The following is a 27,653-nucleotide window of genomic DNA, read 5'->3' on the forward strand; positions in this document are numbered from 1 at the left end:
CCCCCAACAACACCCTCCCGCAGAGCTGCTGGCCCGCACACATGTTTTAGAAAGTCGAGCCCTGTCTTTCGGTGGATGTGCCCTGGCCACGCTTTCCACTCCCTGCCCCTCCCTGAGTCCCAGGGGAGCCCAGGGCTGGGGTGGGCTGGGAGAGGGCTGAAGCTGCCCTGGGGGCCCAGAGGGAAGGCAGAGAGGAGCCTGGGCCAGAGGGCAGGGAGGGGGCGTCGCTCACTGCAGTTCATCTCGTCCGAGGCGTCCTCGCAGTCCACAAACTGGTTGCAGCGGCTGGAGTTCCCGATGCAGGTGCCGTCCCGGCAGCGGAACTCGCCCACACCACAGGCCGTCTCTATAACAGTGCCCGCCCGGTGCCATCAGCCAGGGGCCTCCCCGTGGGGGACAGACCGGCCCAGGCCAGACCTCCCAGCCCAGAGTGCCTGCCCGAGGCCACCATACCGTGACCTGAACCAGAATCCTTGGGACCTGGGGACCAAAGCTCAGTGAGGGCCGGGGCGGGGCAGGGTCCGTGGGGGTGGGGAGGGTCTGAGGCCTGGCCCAGGTCCCACTCACTGTTGCAGGGAATCTCGTCGGAGCCGTCCCCGCAGTCATCTGCCCCGTTGCACCACAGCATGTTGGACACACAGCGCCCGTTGTTGCACTGGCGGAAGGTCTTCTTGCAGCGGCGGGTGTCTGCAGGTGGGAGCAGGCCACGGTGAGCAGCGGCTGGGGGCTGCCTCTGATGAGACCCTGCTTCGGGCCTGGTGTGGGTCTCACAGTGGTTCTCCCCTTCATGAGCTCCCCACTTTTTCTCGGGGATGCGGGGAGGGCGGGGGCTTTGCTCCTCTCACTCCCACCCCCCAGCCCGTGGGACTGAGGCTGGTGACTCAGGAGGTGAGGGCCTGGGGGTCCAGGTGGGGGCCCTTACTGCAGTAGGACGGCTTCTCGTCAGACTTGTCCTTGCAGTGGGAGACGCCGTCGCATGTCAGGCCAAAATTGATGCACTCGCCGTTGGCACACTCAAACTCGTCTTGTGCACGGCACGAGGAATTCACCGCTGGGGAGAAAGGCAAGGAGCTTCCTGAGCCGGGGCCTGAGCGCCTGTACCCCCCTCCCCCAAGGAACTGAGGCTTCGGGGGGCTGGGTTGTTGGTGGGGGCTGGGCTGTTGGCGCGTCTGGGTTGAGATGGTTCCCGTCTGTGCCCAGGGGCCCCACGCAGTGCCCTGGTCCCTCTCTCACCCTGGCAGGTGAAGTCGTCCTGGAGGATACGGCCCCCACGGCAGGAGCAGTTGACGTGGCCTTGGTGCGTGAGCAGACACAGGTCCTGGCAGCCCCCGTTGTTGATGCGGCAGGGAGAGAGCTCGCCTGAGGCAGGGGTGGAGGAGAGGGGCCAAGCGTGTCCTCACCTGTGCATACACGGAGCACCCCCACCCCAACCAGCCAGCTCTGCTGAGCTTCCCGGCGCTGCCTGTGACACAGTGGCTCACAGCTGGCCTGGGGGCTGCTATGGGAAGGCTGGGTAGAGCATTCGGGGTAGGCCTGAGCTTGACGATGTGTGTGCTCTTAGGTGGGGTGACTGGCATTCTGAGCTGTACACTGGGGAGACTGAAATCTAAGGAGCCCTGAGATCATGTATGTGGCGGGGCCCCAGGGCATGTGTGAAGAGTGTGTGAGAGGCTGAGAAGACTGCAGATCTGTGTGGGGGACCCTCGGTGTCAAGCCAGTGTGGGACCACATCTGTGCCCATGCATGCAGACGGTGGTGGAGCAAGCAGTGCCTGGGATGGGCGCGGGGTCAGGTTCTAGCGGGTCTGTGTGGTGGTTCTGTGTGGGAGGAATAACTGCACCATGTGCTGGGTGCATCCAGAGATGTGGATGGGTCCAGTTGCGTACGTGTGTGTGTGTGTGTGTGTGTGTGCATGCTGGCACAGTGGGCAGGTGGGCAAGGCTGGTGGCAGCGGCCCCACTCACAGCTGTTGGTGTCATTGGCCACGGCGATGATGCCCATAGGCTGCTGGGGGATGTCCACGCGCAGCAGCTTCATGTCACTGCCCACGTACTTGTTGGCTCGCTGCACGGCCCGCCGCACCCAGTCGGTCCAGAAGATGTGTTCCCCGTACACGGCCAACCCGAAGGGGTGGACCGGCTCCGACTTCAGGATGACCTGCAGAGACACCCTCAGCTTTGTTAGAGGTATGGCTCTCGCCCCTGCCTCCACCCCCTGCAGATGCTCCGGGGACCAGTGGCCTGGCTCCCTAGACACGGTCACACAAGGGGAGGATCTGCAGAGGACTGCGAACACCTCCCTCGTTCAGCTGCCGAGGAAGCCAAATGGCGAGGTCAGGACGCCTCACTGTCCTCCCGGCTCTTCCCGCTCCACCGGGCGGCCTCCCTTTCTCCTGCTCTGCGCCTGGGCAGTGTCCTCCCTGGCTGCCGGGCAGTCTCCCGGTGTCGGCCCCCTCCTGCTGCCCATCCCGCCCGCCCTGGAGACTCACGTAGCGATGGGAGCCGTCATACTCGCACCGCTCGATCTTGTCCAGGGTGGCGTCAGAGAAGTAGAGCTTCTCAGCCCGGTGGTCGATGGCCAGGCCGTTGGGAGTGCGGATGTCCTTCTCGATGAGAGTCAGGACGTTGGCCCCTGACAGGGCTGCTCTCATGATGCTGGGGTGCTGCTCGTTCCAGTTGGTCCAGAACATCAGGCTGAGGGGAGAGAGGCCACGGAGATCAGGACCCAAAGCCAAGGAGCCGGCTGTGGTGAGCCCAGGCGAGGGCGTGCAGACAAGCCAGACCCAGAGGTCCGCCAGCATGTGAGGTAGGCCCCAGCACCACAGGCAGCCTCAGGCCACCAAAGCCAACATAGCCCCGGTGCCCAGGAAAGGCTACATAGACAGGATTAGTGTGCGTGTGCACACATGTACAAGTGCTTCTGTGTTCACACCTGCCTTTACTGAGACAGTGGGCTCTGGGATTCCGATCCTGGCTGCTAGGGACCTTAGCAAGCTACTTAACCCCTCTGTAGCTCATTTTTCCGCTCTATGAAATAGGACTAGTACTATTAATACTATCTATTTGCTCCGTGGAGTGATTTGAGGATTAAATGACAGTCGTGTGTGCTATGTGAGGATTTTCTATTATATTTTTCTTCGTTTTTCTCTTCTCCTGGTATCCTGAAGACCCTTGGGTATCCAGTGTGTCCCAGGTCCTGGGGAAAACGTGGGTTTTACCACCAAGTTCCTGAGATTCACCTTCTCCATAACTTAAGGCCTGTGTACATCTGGGATCTGAGTCCCAGCTCTGCTGCTTACTAGCTCTGAGCTTGAACATGCCTCTTGGTCTCTCCTTTTTTCTTTTTCTCTTGGCCCCTCTGAGCCTCGGTTTCCTCTCAGTATAGGAGGTGATGGGAATGGCCGGCCATGCTGTGCTTCTCTGGGGGGGGGGGGGTGGTAAGGTCCTAGAGATGGGTGTGGAAGACCTCAGGGCTGGCCAGGTCCCCTGACCACCTGCAGTGGATGGGGATTCTTAGGTCTTTGTTCCAGATTCACATGCAGTTAGGAAGGAGGGAGACTGAGGAACCAGACTGTCCAGTGCTCCCCAGGCCACCCTCACCCACCCTGGAGTTTGAGAAGCACTGAGCTACACCAGGGCTTCCCAGGAGGCTCTAGTGGTAAAGAACCTGCTTGCCAATGCAGCAGACATAAGAGACCGGGGTTCGATCCCTGGGTCAGGAAGATTCCCTGGAGGAGGGCATGGCAACCCACTCCAGTATGCTTGCCTGGAGAATCCTATGGACAGAGGAGCCTATGTCTCCCCAAGCTACAGTCCATGGGGTCGAAAAGAGTCGGACATGACTGAAGCGACTTAGCATGAGCTACATCAAAGCCATCTGAATTGCAAGGAAATCAAACCAGTCAATCCTAAAGGAAATCAGTCCTGAATATTCATTGGCAGGACTGATGTTGAAGTTGAAACTCCAAAATTTTGGTCACCTGATGCAAAGAGCTGACTCATTGGAAAAGACCCTAATGCTTGGAAAGACTGAAGGCAGGAGGAGAAGGGGGCGACAGAGGATGAGATGGTTGGATGGCATCACCGACTCAGTGGACATGAGCTTGAACAAACTCCAGGAGATAATGAAGGACAGGGAAGCCTGGTGTGCTGCAGTCCATGGTGGGGGCGGGGGGGTGTCGCAAAGAGTGGGACACGACTGAGCGATGAACAACACCAAAGCTAGATCCCTTCAGTTCCCACAGGACCTGCTCTCTGCTTTCCTCCACCCCAGGCCTGTGTCCCTCATCCCTGGTCTGTTCTGGCTGCAGAGCTGTCCTCAGCAGCCAGACTTGTCTCCTCAAACCTCTCCAGGTCTCACTCTTTTTAACAAGCCCCCGCCCCCCAGTCTCTCCACCCTGCCACTATGCTCAGGTAAAAGGCTTTTTGTTAGGGAGGCTGACTGCTCCTGAGCCCACGAGGATGAGGCTCTGGTTTGAAAGGCCTCCTCTCAGGGGAAGGGCCGGGGTTCTGGTTCTTGGAATCAGGATGGGAGCGGATAGAGGCGTCTCCCGATGGCCTCCCCCAGAGGAAACGGGTGTCCCAGGGCAGTTGCTAGAGTCACCTTCCTTCCCACCAGGGACGCCTACACCCTCAAGTACAGTCTGGCTCACTTCATGCTGGGAAGTGCTACCCTCTTGTCACGACAAACTGCTGCGAGTGGCAGATTGAGCCGTGCTCCCAGGACTGCAGTCACCTGACTGGGAGAGGCCCCGCCCCCTCCATCTGGGTCCACACTGGCCCCCTCATGCTCCTCCAACGCACTCGCTCTTTTTGGCCAAGGGAGGGCCTCTCCCACACAGTTCAGTCCTTTCTCCCGTGTTCTGCCTGGCTTCAGTTCACCCTGCTATCTTGCAGACCTGGCTCACGCACTGCCTTCTTCAGGACACGTTCCCCGATTTCCAGCCTGGCTCAGGTCCTCGTCACCCACTCGTGGAGCTCCCTGCAGCGTCATTAGGACAGACATCAAATACGCCAGCAGCGCACGGCCGACCCAACCCTGCTCCCTGCCGGATCTGGTTCTCAAAAACCATTTTCTGGGACTTCTCTGACAGTCCAGTGGCTAAGACTCTGTGTTCCCCAGGCAGGGGGCCTGGGTTCAATCCCTGGTCAGGGAACTAGATCCCATATGCTGCAACTAAAAAAAAAAAGATCCTGAGTTCTGCAACAAAAATTGAAGATCCTGTGTGCTGCAACTAAGACCTGGCGGAGCCAAATAAAAATTAAAACAGACAAAAAAGCCATTTGTTGAGTGGAGGGCTTCATCCCCTGGGCTCACAGAAAAGGAACTTAGTGGGCTCTGCATCGAAGATGGGAGGCAGGTGGGGGCCCAAGCATGGCCCTTCCATGGAGGCTCCAGGCCCAGGACGGATGAGCCCTGGAACCAGCCGCAGGCAGGTGAAGTTGCCAAGGGTCACGGCAGGCAAGATGGGGTCTCTGTCATAAGCCGTGTACACGCCGGACAGGACCGAGGTGGAAAGGGCCCTCGAGCTGGTCAGCAGGCCAGGCAGGGGCCAGGCTAGGGCCGGGCGTGAGTTACATCAGGGTAAGGAATCTAGGTTCAGTGCACTCACAGTTTCTAAGTAGCTGCTTTGGGGTTTTGTTTGTCCCTTAGTTTCCTAGTAAAGCTTTGGGAAAACATTCCAAGAGCTGCAGAATTCAGGGGCAAAATGGTTTGCTCACATGTGGGCCAAGAGCGCCAAGGTGATGGTGGGGCGGGGCTGCCCCTGCAGGAGGTGGAATGGGTGAGGCTGGGGGTGTGCACCACCCAGGGGGCTTCCTCCCAAATTCTCCATCTGCAACCTTAGCTCAGCCTCCAGTGCTTCCTCAGGCCTATCCCCTCTGCCCCCTTGCATGCCCCCCAACTCCCGGGCCACAGAGCCTCAAATGGGCTGGGCATGAGTCAGGCTCCTCCCCTGCCTGGAGCCTTCCCTCTTCCTACTCTTGCTCAAAGCTCTGCCCTACCCAGGCCGCCCTTCTCTGGCTTTTCCACTTGCAGGCCCTATGCCAACCCACTGCCCCTGTGGTGCCTCTCCGTCATCACACCCGGCCCTGTGCCGCCATCCATTTCCCACCAGTGAGTTCTCTCCCCAGTTAGGTGGCTGGAACGGGCCCAGTTCAAGGGTTCCACACAACAGATGTTTAGTGAACAAACTTTGCTTGAAACTTGGAGACCAAGAAATACAGAGGACCTGCTGTGTGCCTTGAGCATGGCCCTCTGATGAGTGAATCAAGAGATTCAGTTAATCATCAAGCCAGAGAGCCTGCCACAGGCCTCTCACCCTCTCCTTGATGAGGCGTCTGAGATGGTACTGTCCTTATATTACAGATGAGGAAACCGAAGCTCAGAGAGGTCTCGCGGGTGGTCCCAGGTCTCACAGCAAGACAGTGGCTAAGCTCAGGTTAGAGCCAGACCCTCCCTCTCCTGCATCCCCTGCCCCAGTCTGTCTGGGGGCAGTTTCTGCCCCCCTGTGCCCACCTGTCCCCACATCCTGGGCCCCCAACTCACTTCTGGCACTCGTCCAGCACAAAGGCCCTGGGGTGATCGTCCCCAGACATGGTGATGACCGTCTCACGCTCAAAGGCCCCTGGGCGGGTCTGGTCCACTGTGTGGCGGGTGATGGTGGACGTGGTGTAGCTTGTCCAGTAGAGTGTGTCCCAGCCCCGGTGATAGGCCAGGCCTTCCACAGAGCCCACGTCTGCGGGGAGACAGGAACAGCAATGGATCAGGACAGGGCCAGAGAGCAGAGCACAGGGGAACCCACTTGCCTGCACCCGGGGGAAGTGCGGGAGCTGGGGAGTGTGTGTGGGGGGTGGCCCTCAGTGCCCCCAGGCCCTCCTGCACTCCTCTATTTCCCACCCAAACGATCCGCGGTCCATCCCCCTATCCCTTCTTCCGGTGTCTCCCACCGCTGGCTAGATTTGGCTTTATGCTGCAGTTACACCTCCTGGAGCCAGGGTTCTGCCAAGTTGGGTGCAAACTGGATTTCAGTAAATCAGCTCCCACGTGGGCTGTACTGGGGAGCCTCCAACTTCTAGACCCTGAACTGGATTGACTGGTAGACACCTGAAGCTCAGGTTAAAGAACCGAGAGCGTGATGAGAGACACGGTATAACTTAGTATAAGAGAGACAAACTCAGGGGTTTCAGCGGCTTCAAGATGTCTGGTGATGTGGCTGCCAGAAGGCTGCATTAATAGAACTACGTAGCCTGAACAATGGCCCGAAGAAGATGACAGCTCTGCCAGGCTCTCCAGATAAGCTACCATTACAGAGTATCGAGTTCAGCTTTGGACACTACATTTTCAGACAGACGTGGGGACGGGACTCTGGGAGGCAGAAAACGGCAAGGAGGTTGAAAGGACAGGTCTGTTTTCATCACCACTGTATACCTAGCACCTAGTAACGCGCTTGGCAGGTCTTTACAGACAGGAGTGACAAACGTATGAACAAGTGAATGAGGCAAAGGACCTGTGGCATCCAGCCCAGAGCAAACTAGTGGAACAGAACAGAACTTCCCAAGAAGCATAAAGGCTGTCCGGGAATGAAGCTCTAGGCCCTCCCCCTTCAGGGAGCGCACACGAAGTGGCCTGAGACCCAGCTAAGGTCTCCCACCTGATGCCTCAGGCCATCCTGTCTCCTTGCCAGATGAGAAATCTGAGGCTGTGAGAGCACAGAAAACTTGCCCAAGTGACTCAAATCCTGTGTCTGGGGTTGAACCCACCTGTTCTCTGTAGCCTGTTCTATGAGTAACCAGATATACAGAGGCGAACTTTGGCTTATTTTGTCTACCTCGCGGACAGAAGGAGGACCGGAGGGACCAACTCTGACTCCAACGGGAGAGACTTTCAGTAACACGCAGTGGGATTCACTGGCTGTTTGTCAGGGACGCCAAGGCAGGTGGGACTCAGATCCGGGGCAGGGGTGGGTTGGCTGGTGTCCACGGCATCCCTGCCCTGAGTCTGGGCCAACCCTCCCCACCCCCCAATTCCTGGGAAGAAAGGAAGTCTGGGCTCACTCTCCACAATGGTGGTCCTGCCCGAGCCGTCGTCATTGATCTGCTGGATGTTCCCAAAGTGGATGTCGCTGAAAAAGATGCGGTTGGGGGTGCCCGGGGAGGTGCCCGCTCGGTAGTCGAAGGCCAGGGCGATGACGTTCTTCATGTGTTCGGGGTCCTCGAAGGGCTGCACTGGCGCGTTGAGGTTGCGCTCATCAGACAGGTGCACACTCTTGAGGATGGTGCGCTCCGAGTAGAGCAGGTAGCCCGCGTACTCACGACACGACGCCCCGTCCTCAGCCAGCATCCCGTGGGCACAGGCACAGGCCCGCTGCCCATTGCCCCGGTACAGGCACAGCTGCTGGCACCCACCGTTGTCCACTGCACACACATTGGTTCCTGGGGCGGGGGGCAGCCACGGGGAAGACAGAGGTCACGGCAGGCAGGGTCAGTTGGCTACCCCTGTCCTCTAGGCTAAGGTGGAAACTCTGGTTGGCGCCCTGCTCTGCCTCCATGTCCCCACTTCAGACAACTCTCCAGGCCCTGGCACTCAAGCCCTTCAGCCTCTCCTCACCACCCCTAGTGTCTCTCTCATCATGCTCTCCTGGAAGTTCCCCTGTGGTCTAACTTCTCCCCCAGGCCCTCTCTTGCCCAGCCCAGAGCCCCAGCCTCGCCTTTCTGCCGGTCCCGGTTGAAGACTTTTATGTCTTTGAGCTGGACACCGATGCCCGTTCGCAGGGGCACGGAGTCGGTGGCATTGTCCTTGCTCCCTCGCTTGATGGAGCCGTTGGCGTGAGTCCTGCGGGGAGGTGAGGGGCCACAAGCAGGTTGTCAGCTGAGGCTGAGGGGGAGGGGACGATGGCCCAGGGGAAGGCCAGGACAGAGGCCCACCTGTCACTCCAGTAGATGAACTCCTCAAACACGGACACCGAGAACATGTCCATGTTGTTGCTGGACAGCACTACCTCGCGGTCCTCGCCTGTCTCCAGGTCGATCCGCTCGATTTTGTCTGTCCGGGCGTCGCACCAGTATAGCTTCCCATCCTGCAGGCCAGAGGCGCCCACCTCACTGCCAGCCCCACATCCCAGGCAGCACGGGGCAGCCACTCACTCCCGCCTCACTGTCTCTTCCCTCCTTGCTCTACATCCTCCCGCTCTCTGACCTGCGGCTCTGCTGGCCTCCCTCTAGCGCCCACTTCTGAGTGACCTCCCTGACCATCTCCCGGGTGGTGGAACCCTACTCTGCATGGGGCCTGGGCCAGAGGACCCCATGGCTCCTTGGTCCATTTCTTCGCACCAATGGGCATGTCACATGAGATTTAGTGGGGAGCTGTCCCTCCCCGCAGAGCGCGGGTTCCGCCTATTTGGCCCCAGGGCTGAGCCGGCACCCAAACCTGATAGTCCACGGAGATGCCGTTGGGCCAGCTGATGCTGACGTTAACCAACACCACCCGCTCACTGCCATCCAGCCGAGACCGCTCGATCCGCGGGTACTGGCCCCACTCAGTCCAGAACAAGTACCTGGGGGGAAGGTGGAAGAGGGGGTCAGTCCCCAGAGCATGGAGGAGAACGGGCCTGTGGCCAGAGGGCCTGACCAGACCAGAGCCAGGAGTGGGGACTGGTCAGCCCACCCCGCTTCTCACCCCTTCTCCGGGTGGACCGTGATCGCCCGGGGCTTGTCCAGACCCTGGGAGATGACCACATAGCGGAAAGAGCCATTGAGCCGGGCAACCTCGATGACATCAAAACCCTGGTCCGTCCAGTAGATGTTGCCTGAGGAGGGAGGAAGGCAGGGTGCTCAGGGGGTGTGTGGGGACTCGTGTACCTCGTCCCCTCCAGCCTTCTGAGACCCCCACTTCTCCCCTTCTGTTCCTGCCTACCCCTTCTCCTCACACCCCCTCCTCCTGAGACCCCACTCCCCGAGTCCTCTGCCTCACCTGCAGTCCACCAGCCCTCCCAGAGCTCACCTGCGATCCAGTCCACTGCGATGCCCTCCACGCGGCCAATGCCGTTGGTCACCACATCCTCACGCCACGTCTGGTCCCGCTTAGCCCGGCTGATGGTGCTCAGGCCCATGTCCACCCAGTAAATGGTGTCATTCTCTGGGGGCAGAGGAGCCAACATGGGGATGCTCACCGAGGCAGGGGACAAGGTGGAGGGGTCAAAATCACAAGGCGATGACTGAGAGCTGGGGAGACCAGTGGCTTGGGACGGTATAGCAGGGCAGGGCAGCTGTGGTCAGGCAACCTCTCCCTGGACCCCCGGAACACTTCACCGCGAAGGGAAGGCCATTTCCCACCCCTTCCTGCCACCATGGCTCACCAGCATGGAAGTCAATGCCAACAGCCAGTGAGGTCCCCGACACTGGGACCAGGGCGTCCGACTTGTCGTTGGGATCCAGCGGGATTCCCCGGATCCCCTCGTGCACAGAGTACAGGAGAAAGGAGCCCACACCTGAAACACAAGCACAGTGGGCATGGGCCTCGCTGACACCCCTTAACTTTGGCTCTGTCACCCACAAACCCTTTTGATACCTCCTCCCACCCATCACACCTCCCCTCTCACCACACACCCTAGCTTGGAGCCTGGGTGGGGACCGGGCCAGTCAAGTCACCTGGCCAGCTCCAGGCAACCACCTGTGAGATCCCATAGTGCCCACTAGAGGGCAGCAGAGACCAGGCTTTCGCTTCACACAACCGGTTCTGCCTCACTCGGTTCACACAACACTTTAACAGCCCTAAAGGTGTTAGGGAGGATCTGGAGAGGTTTAGATGAGTCAATAGGACTGAGTGACTCCCAAATCTAGACTTCCGCCCTTGTTTGCTCTTTGTTCTCGTCCGTCTGGTCTGTGTCACATCATTGAGTCTGGCACCCAGCTCCTGAGCCAGCGTCCTTCCCAGTTCCCCATTTCTTACAAAGCGCCACTATCCATGCACCCTAGAATTTCCCCCTGCCTTTATCCCCTTGCAAAGCACATCCTCAACTGAATCCCCCTAATGGGCCCTGGGTGCTCAGGATCCTTGAAAAAAAGGACTCATGGTCGAGTGTGGGGAGACCCCAAACACTTAAGAGTCTCCCCACAGAAAATTCTCAGAGCAGATGAGCATACGCAAGGCTCTGAGAAGTTCTGCAGCAAAAAAAAAAAAATTCCACTTAAACTTAGTTCAACCCAGTGTTTCTTTCTGTAACATCGACCACATCAAAGAGGGAGGTTCCTAGGAGTGCACTTTGGGAAATGCTGTCCTGGGGCGGGCTTGTAAATCAGTCAGCAAGTTCTTGTGAAATAGCTCTCAGTTTCATCCCTTCTCTTCAACCCAGCTGCTGAGCCCCAGCCCAGGCTAACAGCCTCCTGACTGGTCTAACTGCCTTGGTCTCTCCCTCCCCCACTCAGCCGGCTCTCTGCCGCCAGCTTAATCTGCCCCAAACACCACTTTCCAGGTGCTCCTGGCTGAGAACCTGCAGAACCCCGCCTGCCCCATAGCCTCACCCATGAACCCCACACCCTGCCCGCCACTCAGGCTGGCACGTCAGGGCCTTGCACCCACCCTCCTACTGCTCTGGACCCCTCGCCTGGCATGTTGTCCCTTCTCCTTCAAACCACACTTAAATCCTCTGTGCCCAGCACACTTCTTGCATGAAGTGACCCTGGCGTCCCCTCTGACGTCTATTTCTCCAGAATCCTACTCAAGTCAGAGCCGCTTCATGTCTCCCCTCCCCCACCTCTGGTTAAGCCTGCTGAGCACAGGGACAGGGACTTCTGTCCCCCACCTCCCCCATAGCAACCAGCACAGTGGACGCTGACTAAGCATCTAACCCAGAAGGCACTTAACACACAATGGACTCATCCTGTGTCCAAGCTGAGAAGAGGAAGGTGGGCTGTAGAGGAAGACCAGTCGGGCTGGGGACCAAGGTCGAGGGGAGGGGGGCAGAGGCAGGGGCACTGACCCTCGCAGGCCTGCTGGCCGCTCCGGAGGCTGTAGCCGGCTGTGCACATGCAGGAGCGGGTCGTCTCGGACGTGGGCAGGCAGAGCTGCGAGCAGTCGCCGTTGTTGACGCTGCAGGGATTGGTGCCCTCGTGGTCTGGGGGCAAGTGGGAGGCACAGAGAAAGGGTTACTGGCTCTCCTCAGGACCTCGGCGTCAGGCTTGAGCATGCCTTGGGACAGGATGGTCACCCCTTGACCCCATACCTTGTGGGGGTCACCACCCCTACTCAGAGCTCAGGTCTCCAGTCCCGCAGGGCCCCTGGCCCTTGTGAAAGAGGGGCCCCATGGGTGGTGAGCAGAGCCTAGCCCATTTTCATTCCCCTTGCTTGCTCAGGGCTCCTCCTGGTGCAGCCCTGGCCTCTGACCCCAGCCCACTGGCCCTGCCCTCGAGCTGCCTCACCCAGCTGGATGCTCTCATCGTAGACCTTCATGTGCATCACCAGGGTGGTGCTGTTCCGCAAGACCACGGACCCCGAGCCGTCAGCCTTGTTGCATGTGCCCATCTTCTCCGACACCTGATCTGCCCACCACAGCTTGTCCCCTGGGGAGGCAGGAAGGGATGAGACCCTTGGGGAAGGCCCCACCCCAGGCCAGCCCTGTCTCCCTGGCCCTGCCTGCTCTGCTCCTGCCCCTGGCTCCCAGGCCAGTGGCCCTCACCCATGATGGCCAGGGCAGTGGCCTTGCCCAGCTGGTTCCGCATGGCATCGATGACCTCTAGCTCGCTCCCATCCAGGTTGCAGCGGTTGATGGTGTGGTTCTTGGAGCTGATCCAGTAGAGTTTGCTCTCAGGGAAGTCGATCGCCAGGCCTGGAAGAAGAAGGGTGTCACGGCCAGAGAGCCCGGCACCCACCAGGGCTGGGGGCCAGGAGCCTGAGTGAGTGGCTGGGGTCCTTCTCACCTCTGGGGATGGGCACAGAGTTTGTGTGTGGTTTAGGGGGAGGGTGCTGAGAACAAGCACTAAGCTGGGAGCTCAGGGAGACGGAGGAGTGATAGGGAGGAATCCCTGAGAGCAGAGGGGCAATGGGGGGGGGACCCTGAGAGCATCTCTGGCTGGAGGAATTGGGGAAGAAGGGCTGCAGAGCAGCAGGACGGGCTCATACCCACAGGGCCCCTCTGGCCACTGAAGAGCAGGGTGCGGTTGCTGCCGTCCATGTTGGCCATGCTGATGTTGTCACCGTCCGTCCAGTAGAGCTTCCTAGGGGCGCCAGGAAAGGGGGACAGTCAGAGTCCTCTTCTTCCCCCGCCCCACACCCCGTGTCCCTCAACCTGGGGCCCCGCAGGACATACCCACGCAGAGGGTGGACGACCAGCCCGTGGGGCTGCTCCAGGCCCTGCACTACCGCATTCTTGAAGGAGCCGTCCAGCCGGGCCACGTTGATCTGCTTCTTGTTGGTGTCGTAGCTCGTCCAGAACAGGTTTCGGGACACCCAGTCAACAGCCAGCCCGTGGGCGTTTGGCAAGTCTGGGGACACAGTGGGGAGCTGTGGTTGGGAGTTTGCGGGACACAGGTCAGGGGGCTCGAGGGGAGGGGGCCAGCCTGGTTTCTGGGGGAACAAGGATCATGACCTGGGGATGGAAACACTCGGAGGAAAGGATTCGAATAAGAGTCAACAGGACCCAGGGGAGCGGGGGGTAGGGGCCAGGGGGTGGGGGCCAGACAGACCTGCAGAGACCACTGTCTCCACGCCGGTGCCATTGATGAAGGCCCGCTTGATGGCCTGGGTCCGCACATCGGACCAGTAAACGCGCTGCTCGCGGGCATCGTAGTCCAGCACCGTGACGTTGTCGATGTCGGGCACCGTGAAGGAGATGATGTAGTTGTAGTAGGGGGCGTCCAGATCCACACCCCGGATCTCCATCTGACGTGCATACAGCAGGAACTTCTTAAACTCTGCGGGCACAGGGCAGGTCACTGAGGGCAGCCCCCTGCCTCCACGCCTTCCACCCACCCAGACTATCACGGTTCCTTCTATCTGCTGCTGGCCCTTGGCAATCAGGGAGACCCTGCTGGGCACAACCTTCCAGTCGGGGCGCCAGTCTTTTCTGACAGTGCTGTCTCCGGAGCCTCTCCCATCAGGCCCCTCCCAGCTGAGACCGCCTACCTTTGCTCAGAACCTGCAGCTGGGATAGCCCGACCCTCCCCCGTCAGCCTCGGTGTCCCCCTGGCTCGGGGGGGGGCCTACCGTAGCAGGTGGTGTTGTCTTTGTGGAGCTTCATAAGGTGTGGGCAGGCACAAGAAACAGTCCGGTTGTAATCAATCAGACACAGGTGGGAGCAGGGGCCCCGGCCCCCGTTGGCCTCACAGGGGTTGGGAGCTGGCGGGGAGGGGAAATCAAGACCATCCAGTAACCCTACCGGCCCTGCTCCCCTGGCCCACACCCGCTTCCTGTCCCCGTGTCGCTGCCACCACCCCAGCACAGACCCCTCCGGTCTGCGAGGCTTCTGCGGAGGTTGCTGTCCTGTCCGGGCCCTTACCCATGGGCTGCCGGGAGGGGTGGTACACCTGCAGGTCAAAGGGCTGAGTGTTGGTCCTCTGGACCACGGTGACATTGTGGCCCGTCCACTTGTTGGCCTTGGCCAGTGTGTTTGTCCGCCAGTCCGTCCAGTACACCTCGCCTCCATACAGCGTCACTGCAAACGGGTGCGACAGGAACTCGTGTCCCCGAAGCACCTCCATGTGACCGGAGCCGTCGTAACGGGCAGAGTAAATGGCGTCTGACCTGAGAGCGTGGTTCAGGGCAGAGTGAGGAGCCAGTGGGAACCTGAGACCTCGGGGTACGTGGCCCGGGGTTCCCACCTTCTCAGCCCCGACCCCAGTTCCCCTGCCCCTTCACTCTCCCCAGCACACAGGGCTGGGGTGACGTTTAGAAAAAGATGCCCCCTTCAGGCACATCAACTAAAAAAAGTCCCGCCCCCTCAAGCAGAGCTTACAGATGTATGAGCAAGCATGGTGTTGTGCCCAGCCCTGTGTGTGGGACAGCCCTGCCTCTGCCCTCCTCCATCTGCGCCTCTTTCCCAGCCCAGCCTCTGCCCCTACTCAGTACTCTTCCTGGGCCCTTGTCTGGCTCCAGCTCCACTTCAGTCCTGGCCTTCTCACCATGCTCAAGGCTACTGGGTCCTGGGACCCTCGGCCCCGCCCTGTCCCCAGGGGGTGGGGAGGACAGGGCTCCAGGGAGGTGCAGGTGCTGACCTGGCGTCGATCCACAGGATGCGCTTCTCCAGGTAGTCCACGGTGAGCCCATTGGGCCAGCCCCCAGAGCCTGTCTCCCGGTGGATGGTGCGGCGCCCGGCCCCACTCATGGAGGCTGCCTCGATGCGGGGCAGGCTGGCATCCCAGTCCGTCCAAAACAAGATCCTAGGGGAGTGGGGAGGGGGTCAGGAGGGCCAAGGTAGAGGCCTGGGGGAGGGGTTGCGGGAGGATCCTTGGTGAAGGGCGGAGGAGGCAAGGAGCACTGGGAGATGGGTGTGTCTGGCCCCTTCAGGGGAGTCACGGGGCCAGAACAGGTCTGGGCAGGGCCCTCACCCATCCCGGGGATCCAGTGCAATCGCCCTGGGGTGCTCGATGTCACCAGCCAGCAGCGTGGTTCGTAGGGTCCCATCCAGCTTGGCCACCTCAATCTGGTCCAGGTTACTTTCCACCCAGTAGATATTGCCCGCAATCCAGTCTACAGCCAGGCCCTCGGGTGTGGCCAGGCCATACTGAATCACCACCTCGAAACTGGTCAGGGCTGAAGAAGAGAGGTCACAGGAGGTTAGACTCACCTGGGGTGGGGGGTGAGCTCATGATACATGCTAGGAATCCTGGATGGCCCACCCCAACCTTGACACCTCTGTGAACACCTCTGGTGTGCCCTGAGTTCAACAGAGCTTCCCAGAATCCCTACTCTCCTCACCCAGGCCCCCTGCCCCAGGAGGTCAAGCAGAAGCCTGGCTTCTAGAACCCTGGAGAAGGGGAAGTGGCGACTATCTTCTGCCTGTGACTCTCTGAAGGGCCAACTCCTGGGAGGAGGTCAGAGCAGAGGGTGGGGGCTTTAGGGAACAGACCTAGACTCAATATGAAGCAGAGAGAATTTTCTAGAACTCACTCCACAGATGGTCCTGGAGGTCTTTCTATGGTTTTATATATATATATATACACAGACACACACACATATACTGTGCTGAATGCTAACTCTTTTCGACCCTATGGACTGTAGCCCACCAGGCTCATCTGTCCATGGGATTCTCCAGGCAAGAATACTGGAGTGGGTTTCCATGCCCTCTTCCAGGGATCTTCCCAACCCAGGGATTGAACCTGGGTCTCCTGCACTGCAGCCAGAATCTTTACTGTCTGAGCCACCAGGGAAGCCCTATATACATATATAGTAATTTAGAAACTGTTACATAATGTGAACATTTTCACAGTCTACTTAACCATCTCCTAGTTGATGGACATTTGAGATGGTTCCAGGTTTTCTCTATGGACTTCTCTGGTGGCTCAGACAGTAAAGAACTTGCCTGCAATGCAAGAGATCTGGGTTCAGTCCCTAGGTTGGGAAGATCCCCCGGAGAAGGGCATGGAAACCCACTCCAGTATTCTTGCCTGGAGAATTCCATGGAGAGAGGAGCCTGGCAGGCTACAGTCTATAGGGTCACACAGAGTCGGACACAACTGAGCAACTAACACTTCACATTTTTCTCTATGACAATACCAACTCTTCTAGTAAAATGCACTTCTTTCAAGCCTCTGCTCAGATGTCAGCTTCTCAGGGGGCTTTCCATGACCATCCAGTTTAAATGCCACCCCCGTTCTCCCGCGCCACCCTGCCCCTTCTCCTTATCCACAGTACTACCCCCTCTGTCACAGTCTGTGCCGCACTCATTCCCTGTGTTTATCTCTGATGTTCCCACTGGTGTGTAGGCTCCATGAGGGCAGACATTCTGTCTTGTTTGGCTCCCTGCTGTTTCCCCTGGGCCTGGAGTGCGTGGCAGGGGCTCAGGAATGAGCGTTATTAAAGAAGCAAGTCTGTGATGGGTCAGGCCGCTTCGGGACAGAAGGCAGGGTTCAGGTACCCCACCCCTAAATGGCTTTTTTCTTGCAAGCCTGCAATTCTGGCCATTCCAAAGAAAGGCTGATCATTTTGTTAATTATCAGGCTGGCAGCTCTGCTGACGGTAATTACCGGGCGTCAGGCACTGAGACCCACAGCAAAATCTAACCCAATTAACAAGAGTGTGGGGGATAGGGGAACTCAGGGCCTCTGCTCCAGGCAGCCTGCATCTGGTCCCCTGGATGTGAGAGCCCAAGGGCCGGGTCTGGGGTGCACTGGGGCCCCACGTCGGTGTCGGTCTAGGGGCAGGCGGGGGTCACCTCCGTTGTCCAGCAGTTTCCCGCGGTAGATCTTGTCCTCCACCACGTCGGTCCAGTAGAGGGCGCTCTGGCTGAGGTGGAAGTCCAGGGCGATGGTGTTGCGCAGGCCGGGAACCAGCACGCTGTAGTCCCCTTTGTGGAGGTCAATGCGCCGGATCTCGTGGCGGTTGGAGAAGATGATGAACGGCTTGAAGGGGTCTAGGGAGGGGTGTGATGGGGTCACTTCTTGCCTCCGAGCCACTCCGTGGGCCCTGGCACTGGGCCCAGATGGAAACCTCAGCCTCCTCCTGCAGTTCAGCTGCCGCACTCCCGCCCACCCCGCCACCCCCCGGCCCAGTTCCTCCGCCTCGGTCCCGACCGCCTCTCACCCAGGCTGCGGCAGCTCTCGCCGTCGGGCTCCAGCACCCAGCCCTCATAGCAGGAGCACTTCACGCTGAACTTGTTCTGGTCGCATTTCTGGCTGCACTTGAGATGCTTGGCGCAGTAGCTCTGGATCTGGCAGGTGTGGTTGTCAGGCCCCAGCTCCATGCCCAGAGGGCATGAGCACACGATGCCTTCACCAGGTGCCACGGAGCAGTTGTGGCTGCAGCCACCGTTGTTCAAAGAGCATTGGTCTGGGGTGGGGGGCGGGGAGCAGGGGACAGGATCAGGGTCAGGATCCAGAAGGAGGCAGGTCCTTTCCATTCCTCTGTCCCCTTGCTTCCCAGGCACCCTTGGGACCAGGGTTCGGATCCCTGCACCCACTGCGTGGGTGGTCATCTCCTCTCTCCAGGAGCACCCCTCTATCATGCTCTTGTCTTTCTGATATCTATTTCCCAGCCTCTTCTTGAGCCATGGTGGGGGCCCCAGCCTTTTGACTCTCTCTGGGGTGGGGGGTGTGGGGGGACTTTCCTCTCTCTCTTCTGATGTGGGTGTGATTTGGGGGTGGGGTGTGGTAGGGAATGTCCTGCTCCGGGTCCTCGGACACACCCCAGGACGTGTCTGCCCTGACTGATGACCCGTCAGTGGTTCTCAGGGCTGGTCCTTATCTCCCGCTTCTCTCCTCTGAGGAACCCGATGCTGGGCCAGCCGGGCTCAGAGGAGATAAGGGGCTCTGCTCCTCATCCTGGAGTCACACTAGGCGGCCCTCCCTGACCCTCGTCCTTTTGATCTTGAATGCACAGCCTCCTCCCCCAACCTTCTCACTCACTCAGCAGGACGGGGTGCCTGCCCTTCTGACCACATCAAGCCTCAACCCTGGTGCCTTCATCCTGAAAGCTGGCTGAGGGAGGGGGGCTGGGCCTGCAGGGAGGGGCTGCACTGCACTGTCTCCACTGTACTTCATGGGCTGTGTGACTTTGGGCCAGCTCTTCAACCTCTCTGAGCCTCAGTTTTCTCATGGATAAGATGGGGGAATTGTATGTGTCTCACAGGGCTGCTTTATGGGTTAAATGCTGTAACAGTGGGAACACTGAGCACAGCCTCTTGGAAATGGGTTTCTTAGTAATGGCTCTGAGGACTGCTCACCCAGCAGCCAGATCTGCCCTTTCTAGCCTGAGACCCCCTCCCCACAGAGCTTGTCCTGTTGCACGGCCCCGGCCTGGCCCAGCCTCATCTAGCTTCCTTGCCCATTTGTCTTTCCTGGGCCCAGGACTCACCACAGAGCTCTCCCTCATCTGAGCCATCTCCACAGTCGTCGTTGCCATCACACAGCTTGTCGGGCGGCAGGCAGACCGAGGTGTTGTTGGCACAGGGGTGCGAGGGCGGCCTGCAGGCCAGGGACTCACAGTTCTCCTCGTCCGAGTTATCCTCACAGTCGCTATCGCCATCACACACCCATGCTTTGCTGATGCACCGAGCTGCGGAAGGGGTACAGCATCAGGGGCCAGGCCTGGCCAGTAGGGCTCTCTGAGCCCTCTTCCCCGACCCGGTGGGCTTCTCTAATCAGGCCATAACTATAATACTTTGGGGTCCACTAGGAACCTTGAGGCTTTTTCTGTCAAATTCACATGGACAACAAAGAAGGCAGGAATCTGCAGGAGGTGCTGACATTCAGGACTGGAGAGGGTTTTGGTTCCCAGGGCCCTAACTGCAGGCTCTGGCCCCTTCATACCGCCCCCATGCATCTGGCACAAGCTTTTTTCTGTACAGCCATTTGCCTCACGGTGTCCCCCTTGCCCTTGCCCTGCTCTCAGTATCGTCTCCTGTCTGTGCAGTTGCTCTTCAGTCCTTCTTTTTACCAGAGTCTTTGCAGCCAAACTTGACGTTGGGATCACAGACGTGGGTCACTCCCTCACAGCTCTTTTCGTCACTGGAGTCCATGCAGTCAGTGTCCCCGTCGCAGCGCCACCGCAGGGGGATGCACAGGCCATCCAGCCGGCACTGGAACTCATCATTGTGGCAGCCGCCAGGAGGCCTTGTGGCTGCAGGGGGACAGGTGGAGAGCTCCGGATCAGCCATCCCATCTCTACCTTTCCAAACCCCTCCTGCCATACCTGGCCCGGGGCTATGAGCTGAGGCCGGCTGGAGAGATCTCTGAGTCCCACTGACTCTCCCTGCAAGTGCTAACTCCGAGTCAGGGCCGTGACTCCTTCCAGGGCTTAGAAATCCTCTTGTTTCACCTCCTTATTTCACACATGTGAGCTCGGCTGGATAAGCAATTTGCTAGGTCAAAGCTCAAATGCCCCCCACCTTAGCCTAGCCTCTGCTGCACTCGTTCACTTCACAAACACTTACTGAGCACCTATTGTGTGCTAGCCACTGTCCCAGGAGCCAGCATGAATAAGACAGCGGCCTCACCCCCGTGGAGCTGAAGTTCTAGCAGGGAAGAGAAGCAGTGAAGACGCGACACAGAAATCCAGAATGGAACTACAGGTGGTGATCAAGGAAGGCTATGCAGACTAAGCCGGGTCAACGCTAGGGAGCATGGGATGCTACTTGAGATAAAGAGTCAGGAAGGGCCCCTATGCAGGAGATGTTTGAGCAGAGACCTGAATGACGGGAGCCGTGAGATTAACCGTGCATCCCAGGAAGGGGAACAGCTAGCACAAGCCTCTGAAACAGGACCACTCGGGGCGTACTCAGAAAATGCCCAGGGTGTATTTAAAGCCGCGCGGCTGGAGCAGGTGATGGAGGAGATGAGTGGCAGGAATGCAGGTCAGAGAGGTTGGGGGAACCCTGCCGGCCATGAAGCAGGGCTCAGCACAGATTCGAAGTGTGCAGGGGGCCAGGGCAGGCTTGAGGGCAGGGCTGGGGAGTGATCTGATGTGTAGGATGTGATCTGGCGGCTGTGCTGTGACTCAGGATGCCGGGGAAGGAGCGGAAGCAGTAATGGGAGGCACGAGTGACTGTGCACAGCCTCGCCTCGCACTCACGCTCCGCCATGTACACGGTCCACGTGCGCATCTCCTCCCTGGACTTCAGCACCAGCCTCCCAGCTCATCTTCCTCCCTCAGGGTCTCTCCCCCGGAGCCTCTTCCCAACCTAATGTCCTTCCAGGATTGTCCTCTGAAAGCATTTCCTACATCTCAACGCCTTCCAGCTCTGAGACCCTTCGCAGGTCACCAGTGCCTGACCTGCGGCTGTAATCTGCACCCTCCGGGTGCTGCCTCGTTGCCTGCTGTCCCCTCCAGTCTGAGGCCCCCGCCCCACAGCCCAATGACCCTGGAAGGAGTGCTCAGTTTCGCCTTCTAAGTTGTACTGCTGGCTTCTCCAGGCTGTTCCCACCACCCCCATCTGAAGACCCTCCCTCTTGTCCATAGCCTAAGCCCTCACTGGGGCCCAGTTCAAACCCCACCTCCTCTGAAACGGTCCTCGACCATTCCAGCTCACAGACAGTTAATAATTGTGACACGACACCCCTGCTCCCATGGGCCAGGCCCGCACGTATCTCCCCTCACTTCACAGAGGAGGACACAAAGGAAGACGCCAAGTCTCGGGGGAAGCAACCCATCCAAGTCTGCCCAGCTGGTGAGGGGCAAAGAGCTTCCCCATCTTGCCACACCTCGGGCCTCCAGGGGTTCTCAGAGTCCCAAGGCACTGTGACCTGTCCCACTCAGCGGCCCTTGTCAGACACCCCTTGAGACACAGTCACTGCTTCCCGGGCCTCGGGTGACCCTCCCCATCCTGCCTCTCAGTGCTGGACGCACAGTGCACACTCGGTGCTCAGTACTGTTCCCACTGTGTGCACCTTAACTCTACCAGGCAGAGGTTACAGGGTGCTAGCGAAGGGGCCAGATGAAGCCTGGAGAGAGACTTTGGTCTGCCATATTTTTAAAACTTTTCAAACAAATTGCCAGTTGTTACAGCTTGACTTGTGTTCCCTAAAAAGACGCTGAAATCTTAACTCATAGCACCTGTGAATAGGACCTTATTTGGAAATAGGTCTTTTTTTTTTTGCAGATGATCAACTTAAGATTAGGATGATCCACTGTGACTGCATACTTATATAAAGAGGAAATATGACATAGAGACCAACACGCACTCATTGGGTTTGCCATGTCAAGATGAAGGCAGAGACTGGGATGAAGCTTGTACGAGCCAAGGAACACCAAAGATTGCCAGCAAATACCAGAAGCTAGGAGAGAGGCCTGGAATAGATTCTCTCTCCTGACCCTAGGAAGGAACCAACTCTGTTGACATTTTGGTCTTGGACTTCCAGCCTCCAGGCTGTGAGACATTCGATTTCTGTTGTTTAAGTCACTTAGTTTGTGGTGCTTGGTTATAGCAGCCTTAGGAAACTAGCATACCAGTGTGTTAAAATGGATAATTTCAGGTTTCCCTGGTGGCACAGTGGATAAGAATCCGCCTGCCAATTCAGAGGACATGGGTTTGAACCCTGGTCTAGGAAGATCTCCCAGGCCGCGGAGCAACTAAACCTGTGTGCCACAATCACTGAGCCTGTGTTCCACAAGAGAAGCCACTGCAGTGAGAAGCCTGTGCACCACAGCTGGAGAGTAGCCCCTGCTCTCTGCAAAGAGACAAAGTCTGAGCACAGCAACGAAGACCCAGTGCAGCCATAAATATATATATATTTTTTAAATGGGTAGATTTCACGCAAAATCTGCCCTCCTGAAGCCAGGGCAATCTGGGGGCTGCATTATTCCATGGCAACAATGGGCCAGGGCTGAAAAACCAACATCCCTTGAGAAGGTCTGTGCCTTCCATTAACCCCAGTCCTTCAATTAACCCCATAGGTCCTGGAGGCCTGGGCACTGGGGACCCCACAGAGCCGACTCCTCTCTCCTTTGGTGCCCACTGTGCTCGTCCTCCCCAGCCCTGTGGGCATCCCTATCTCACGCTACCAGTGACTGAACACAGGCTGTGTGCTTTCCGTGCATGATTTCACGGAACCTCCACGTCAACACAATAATGCCCTGTGCTATTATTATCCCCACTTTGCAGATGAAACTCACAGGGGCCCACAGAGATTAAGTAACTTGCTCAAGGCCACCCAGATAGTAAGTTGCAGAGCTGGAGCTCAAACCCAAGGCCACCTGACTGCAAAGCTTGAGATCTTAACAGTGTGTGACATTGATTTGTCCACAGCTTTCCTCTCCCACACGACTGGAAACTCCTGAAGGATAAGAGCTGCTTCAGGGTTATCTCTGGTTCCCAGATGGCGGTGGCACGCGGTGGGAAGGATGGATGGAGGGTGGACGGTCTGGCCCCCACCCCGCTGGTCCCCAGGCGCCCACCCTGGTTGGTGCAGTTGGCATGTGTCTCGTCGCTGTAGTCCCCGCAGTCGTTGTCCCCGTCGCAGGTCCAGTGCTCAGGGATGCAGCGCCCGCTGTTGCACTTGAACTGGGTGCTAGAGCAGGAGTGGCTGCAGCCCGCCTCATCGCTGTTGTCCCCACAGTCATTGTCTGGGGAGGGGGGTGGCAAGAAGGGAAGAGGCGAGCAGAGGGTCAGCACGTGACTTTCTCTGTGACCCCAGCATGGGGTCCCCGCTCCCTCCTCCCCATTCCCAACCTCGACCCACCCCAACCTCCCCACCAAGAAAATAAAAAACAGAAAAGACACAGAAACTGCATAGACTGCAGCATGCACCATGGCCCACGTGGTGGGGGGCAGGGAGAGGTAGGGCGAGCTCCCGGAGGGCCCTTCCCTCAGTCTGCAAGACTGGGGGTGGGGACAGGATGCATTCCTTTCCCCTTTTGGCAGTGGGTGGGAACAGGGGTCTGCTTGCCTGGGGGAAAGGAAAGGGATTTCTCTGGTTAGGGAAGGACAGAGGTGGGCGGAGTATAGGTGAGGGCTCTGCTGGGGGGATAGGGTTAGCGAGGCCTGGCCCTGAGCCCCTGAGTGTGGGCATCACCGGGCGGAAGTGTGGGTGAGGGGCACTGCCTGCAGCTGGGAAGGCCCCTGAAGGCATGTGAGGGTGACTGAGCCAGTGTCCTGCAGTCTAGGCCTGGTGGGCAGGGCCACCAGACTTCTCTCCACATTTTCAGGATGCTGGAGAAGGTGGGTTTAGCTGTCCCCTTGGGCTGTGCTCCTGCCTCTTTCCCAGCTGCCTTTGCGTCTCGGACACTCTCCTCCTGCCACGTCTTGGTCTCCCTGTCCCCACCTCTCTGTCATCTCCTCTCCTGGGAGAGCTCCTTCTGCCCTCTCTGCTTTCCCCTCCACTGTTTCCTTTCTCCCTCTGTGGTCTCCTCTCTCACTTCTCTCTGCTTTTCCTCCACATCCTAGGAGCTCTGGGGAAGGGAGCTGCATGGGGGTCCTGGGAGGTGGCCCAAGGCCAGCTGGGGCTCTAGGGTGATGGTGCATGTGCTTCTATGCACTGACCGGCAGGCTCAGGACAGGTCTTTTCATCAGAGCCGTCCCCACAATCCTTCTCTGAAACACAGAAACCGCCAAGGCAACCATTGGCACACGAGACACGGCAAAGATGAGGGGCAACGTGGCGCTGACCCAGTACATCCTCACACACGTTAGCTAGGGCTCGAGCCCCTGCTGCGACACATCACGACAGCACACCAGACAGGACCAGATCCCGGAGACAGCACACACACAACAGTCCACCGGCCCCCGTGGCTGACGTCACCTGGTCCAGGGCTGACCGCCAGGTAGGCTCCCGAGTCTGGAGCCGGAGCCTGGAGGGGGCACCGAGGACCCCAGAAGATGGGGTTTGTAGGGAGAAGGGAGCTGGGCACGGGCCCTCCTTGCTCTGCCCCTCTGGCCATTCCTGCTCATCTCCCCCTGCCCCCTGAGCCTCTGCCAGGGGATGGGCAGCTCTACCCAGAGAGGAACAGCGCGGACAGGCAGTGGGCGGGGTCTCCCCTTGGTCATCTTGGCTCCCTTACAATGTTTCTAGCTCATCCTTATTTCTTCCAGACAACCCAGTGGGGCAAGAGTGACCTGGAGGGAGGCCCTGGCTTGATTCTAAAACCCCTCACCTCCCACCCAGGACCTGGCTACAGATTCTAGCTTTCCCAGGAATCAGGGAAGGTGAAGGGAGACAAGCTCTTACCATTGTCACATCTCCAGTTGATGTTGATGCATCTGCCATTGTTGCAGGTAAACTGAGTCAGGGGGAAGCAGGTGGGATAGGCTGTCAGAGAGAAAGACTAGCTGAGTAGGGTCCGTAAGATTATACAGCATCACAGCACAAGCAGGTGGGTGCAGGGTCCCCACCATAACCCACAGTCCCCTGCCCAGCTAGGTGGGGGAGGGAAGGCTAAGTAGAGGGGCCTCGGCCTGAAACTGCCCATTCACGCCTACCCCCACTAAGCATCCTTTTTTTCTTTTTTTAACTTTTTATTTTATATTGGAATATAGCCAATTAAAAATGTTGTGATAGTTTCAGGTGGACAGCAAAGGGATTCAGCCAGACATACACATGTATCCATTTCTAAGCATCCTTCCTTCAAGCAACTAGTTTCCAAACACAAGCCATGTGCTGAGTGCTTTCCATGCATGATCTCACTGATCCCCCACATCAATGCTGGGGTGCAGGTGCCGTCATTAGCCCCATTTTGCAGAGGCTTCCCTAGTAGCTCAGATGGTAAATAATCCACCTGCAATACAGGAGACCCGGGTTGGATCCCTGGGTCAGAAAGATCCCTTGGAGAAGGGAATGGCAACCCACTCCAGTATTCTTGCCTGGAAAATCCCATGGACAGAGGAGCCTGGTGGGCTACAGTCCATGTGGTCGCAAGAGTCAGACACGACTGAATGACTTTCACTTGCAGATGAAACTCACCGGGGTCTATGGAGATTAAGTGACAACGCTACCCAGGTACTAAGCTGCGGGATCTCTCCAGCACCCCTGCCCCAGGGCCCGTTCTGGTGGACCCTCCCTCCCTGTGCCAGCCCGGCTGTCCTCCGTCTCACTCACCACACGAGGCTGACTCATCGGAGCGGTCCCCGCAGTCATCGTCCAGGTCACATGTCCAGGAGATGGGGATGCAGCGGCCACTGGCACAGGAGAACTGGTTGGGTGGGCAGGTGCGAGCTGGGGACAGGCGAGGGTGTGAGTGCTCATAGGCCAGTCCTTGCTTTACATTTCATTTTCTTTTCTATTAGTCTCTGCCTCTCTGGAAGTCTTCCCAAGGATCTCAAAGCCATTTCTCTTAGAGACGTCATTCAAAATCACCCATGTGATCTCACAGTGGACACTTGATCCCATCACTTGAGGGGTCGCTGGTGTCCTCCAAGGAGAAGACCCACCCACCTTGCTTGTCATCACCCACCTGGAGCTGTGCTCTGCCTCCTTGCAAGTGGGGCCTCCTAGCCAACCCTGTCCTCCCTCCCCTCTGCCCCGGGTGCCCCCTGCTCCTTTCTCTTCCTGAGGCCCCTCTGTCTCCCCAAGCCTGGCTCCCACCTCTGCCCTGCCCTGGTGACAGAGGGGGGCCACTGTGGTCACCCCCCTCCCACACCTGAGCAAGTAGCATTGGACTCGTCTTCACTGTTCCCACAGTCGTTGTCCCCGTCACAGAGCCAGCGGTTGGGGATGCAACGGTTGTTCTCACACTTGAACCGGTCCGAGGGGCAGGTGTGCTGATCTGGGGAGGGATGGGTCAGGGGTCAGCCAGAGGGAGGTGACTCAGCTCTCCAGCTGCAGCCCGAGGGTCGCTGTCCCGCCACGCGGCAGGCACTCACGGCAGAGGGCGGGGGCCTCGTCGCTGTTGTCCAGGCAGTCATTGTCCCCGTCGCACTTCCAGCGCTCCTGGATGCAGCGGCTGTTGGAGCAGGCGAACTCGCCAGGCTGGCACTGGGGTGGGGGCACGTAGGATGGGTTCGCTGCGGGCACCACCGGACGTGAGGGGGAAAGTCAGACCCAGGTCACGGACAGGTGCTGAGCCCCTGTCCTCTGCTTGTTTCATGATTTTAAAATAATATACACAGTAATATTTCCCAGGGCATAGTTTTTCATGAACATATGATCTGGATGGAAGCTGCAACTCTTTGTCAAGCCACAAGGTGACGCCTGCTCAGCTGCTTCCAGCTCTGCAATGTGGTCGAAGAATAAGGCTGCTTCCAAGAGAATCTACAACTCCCCGGCCTTCTGATCCCAGCGAACAGACCACCTTTGCCCCTCCCTGCCATCTCCATGAACTTGGAAGTCATTTCAGGGACCCCCAGACCCTGACCTGGTCCCTGGACTTTTTCCCTCATAAACGTGTCAATTCTACAGGCAGGAGTGAAAACAGCCCTGCCAGCTCCTGTCCCCAACACTCATGCCGCCATCTGCCTTCAGCTGTCAGCAGTAAAGTCACTGTGTCCTCTGTCTGTGTTTTCACAGGGTGGGCTCTGGAAGCCCAGGAACGCCCATGTCAGTTCCTGGCTCTGGATCCCACAGCTCTGCTCACGCCTTTCTGACCCATCTCTTACCCTCTCTAATCCTGTGGGTTCCAGGGACCACTGGGTCTGGAGGCTGCATGTGTCCCCCTTGTTCCTCACCTCTGCTTCCAGACCATTCGCCTTCTCTCCTCTCTCAAAAATCAGTGTTGACTTTCATGTTATAAAACTATGTAAGCTCCTACCACCACGGGCCCCAGCATCCTTAGAGTCCTCAGCTCCTGCTTCGTAGTCACTTTCTCATAATCGCTCCCTTTAATTCTTGGTGATTTCAATGACCATGTGGATACTCTTTCACTGCAGTGGCCTCTCAGCTCTGAAGCTCCTTTCCACCAATGCTCTTGCCCTGAACCAGGCCTCAGTCACTCACTCTTAGCTGTACGCTATGGCCCACTGACCCATTTTCCTTTCTTAGGATTCTACCTAAGGAAACTGTCCTGAATCTGGGAAGACATGAAGGTATAAGAAATAGCAGAGCAGGTGATTAATAACCAGACTCTGGGCCAGACTTTCT

At 58.3% G+C, this 27,653-nt stretch overlaps 1 protein-coding gene across 2 annotated transcripts in view; it reads right to left on the minus strand.

Moving 5' to 3' along the window:
* LRP1 (LDL receptor related protein 1) overlaps positions 1 to 27,653 on the minus strand; it is an 80,921-nt gene that overhangs the window by 18,348 nt on the left and 34,920 nt on the right. For both annotated transcript variants that reach the window (XM_024992497.2, XM_024992496.2), the window contains exons 16-48: positions 26,441 to 26,581; positions 26,218 to 26,343; positions 25,677 to 25,793; positions 24,810 to 24,890; positions 23,041 to 23,208; positions 19,585 to 19,767; positions 19,003 to 19,203; positions 17,734 to 17,979; positions 17,366 to 17,563; positions 15,540 to 15,744; positions 15,207 to 15,371; positions 14,492 to 14,736; positions 14,200 to 14,331; positions 13,680 to 13,907; positions 13,304 to 13,478; positions 13,117 to 13,211; positions 12,674 to 12,823; positions 12,417 to 12,557; positions 11,978 to 12,112; positions 10,355 to 10,486; positions 10,000 to 10,134; positions 9,676 to 9,805; positions 9,427 to 9,553; positions 8,925 to 9,076; positions 8,708 to 8,832; positions 8,055 to 8,432; positions 6,547 to 6,736; positions 2,489 to 2,693; positions 1,965 to 2,157; positions 1,234 to 1,359; positions 923 to 1,051; positions 568 to 687; positions 233 to 346 (exon numbers count right to left, since the gene is read on the minus strand). In XM_024992497.2, the coding sequence (XP_024848265.1) occupies positions 233 to 346; positions 568 to 687; positions 923 to 1,051; positions 1,234 to 1,359; positions 1,965 to 2,157; positions 2,489 to 2,693; positions 6,547 to 6,736; positions 8,055 to 8,432; positions 8,708 to 8,832; positions 8,925 to 9,076; positions 9,427 to 9,553; positions 9,676 to 9,805; positions 10,000 to 10,134; positions 10,355 to 10,486; positions 11,978 to 12,112; positions 12,417 to 12,557; positions 12,674 to 12,823; positions 13,117 to 13,211; positions 13,304 to 13,478; positions 13,680 to 13,907; positions 14,200 to 14,331; positions 14,492 to 14,736; positions 15,207 to 15,371; positions 15,540 to 15,744; positions 17,366 to 17,563; positions 17,734 to 17,979; positions 19,003 to 19,203; positions 19,585 to 19,767; positions 23,041 to 23,208; positions 24,810 to 24,890; positions 25,677 to 25,793; positions 26,218 to 26,343; positions 26,441 to 26,581 (5,388 nt within the window). The remainder of the gene's footprint in view (positions 1 to 232; positions 347 to 567; positions 688 to 922; positions 1,052 to 1,233; positions 1,360 to 1,964; positions 2,158 to 2,488; positions 2,694 to 6,546; positions 6,737 to 8,054; positions 8,433 to 8,707; positions 8,833 to 8,924; positions 9,077 to 9,426; positions 9,554 to 9,675; positions 9,806 to 9,999; positions 10,135 to 10,354; positions 10,487 to 11,977; positions 12,113 to 12,416; positions 12,558 to 12,673; positions 12,824 to 13,116; positions 13,212 to 13,303; positions 13,479 to 13,679; positions 13,908 to 14,199; positions 14,332 to 14,491; positions 14,737 to 15,206; positions 15,372 to 15,539; positions 15,745 to 17,365; positions 17,564 to 17,733; positions 17,980 to 19,002; positions 19,204 to 19,584; positions 19,768 to 23,040; positions 23,209 to 24,809; positions 24,891 to 25,676; positions 25,794 to 26,217; positions 26,344 to 26,440; positions 26,582 to 27,653) is intronic.

The sequence above is a fragment of the Bos taurus genome, chromosome 5, assembly GCF_002263795.3.
Source record: "Bos taurus isolate L1 Dominette 01449 registration number 42190680 breed Hereford chromosome 5, ARS-UCD2.0, whole genome shotgun sequence".
In the NCBI taxonomy this organism is placed as follows: domain Eukaryota; kingdom Metazoa; phylum Chordata; class Mammalia; order Artiodactyla; family Bovidae; genus Bos; species Bos taurus.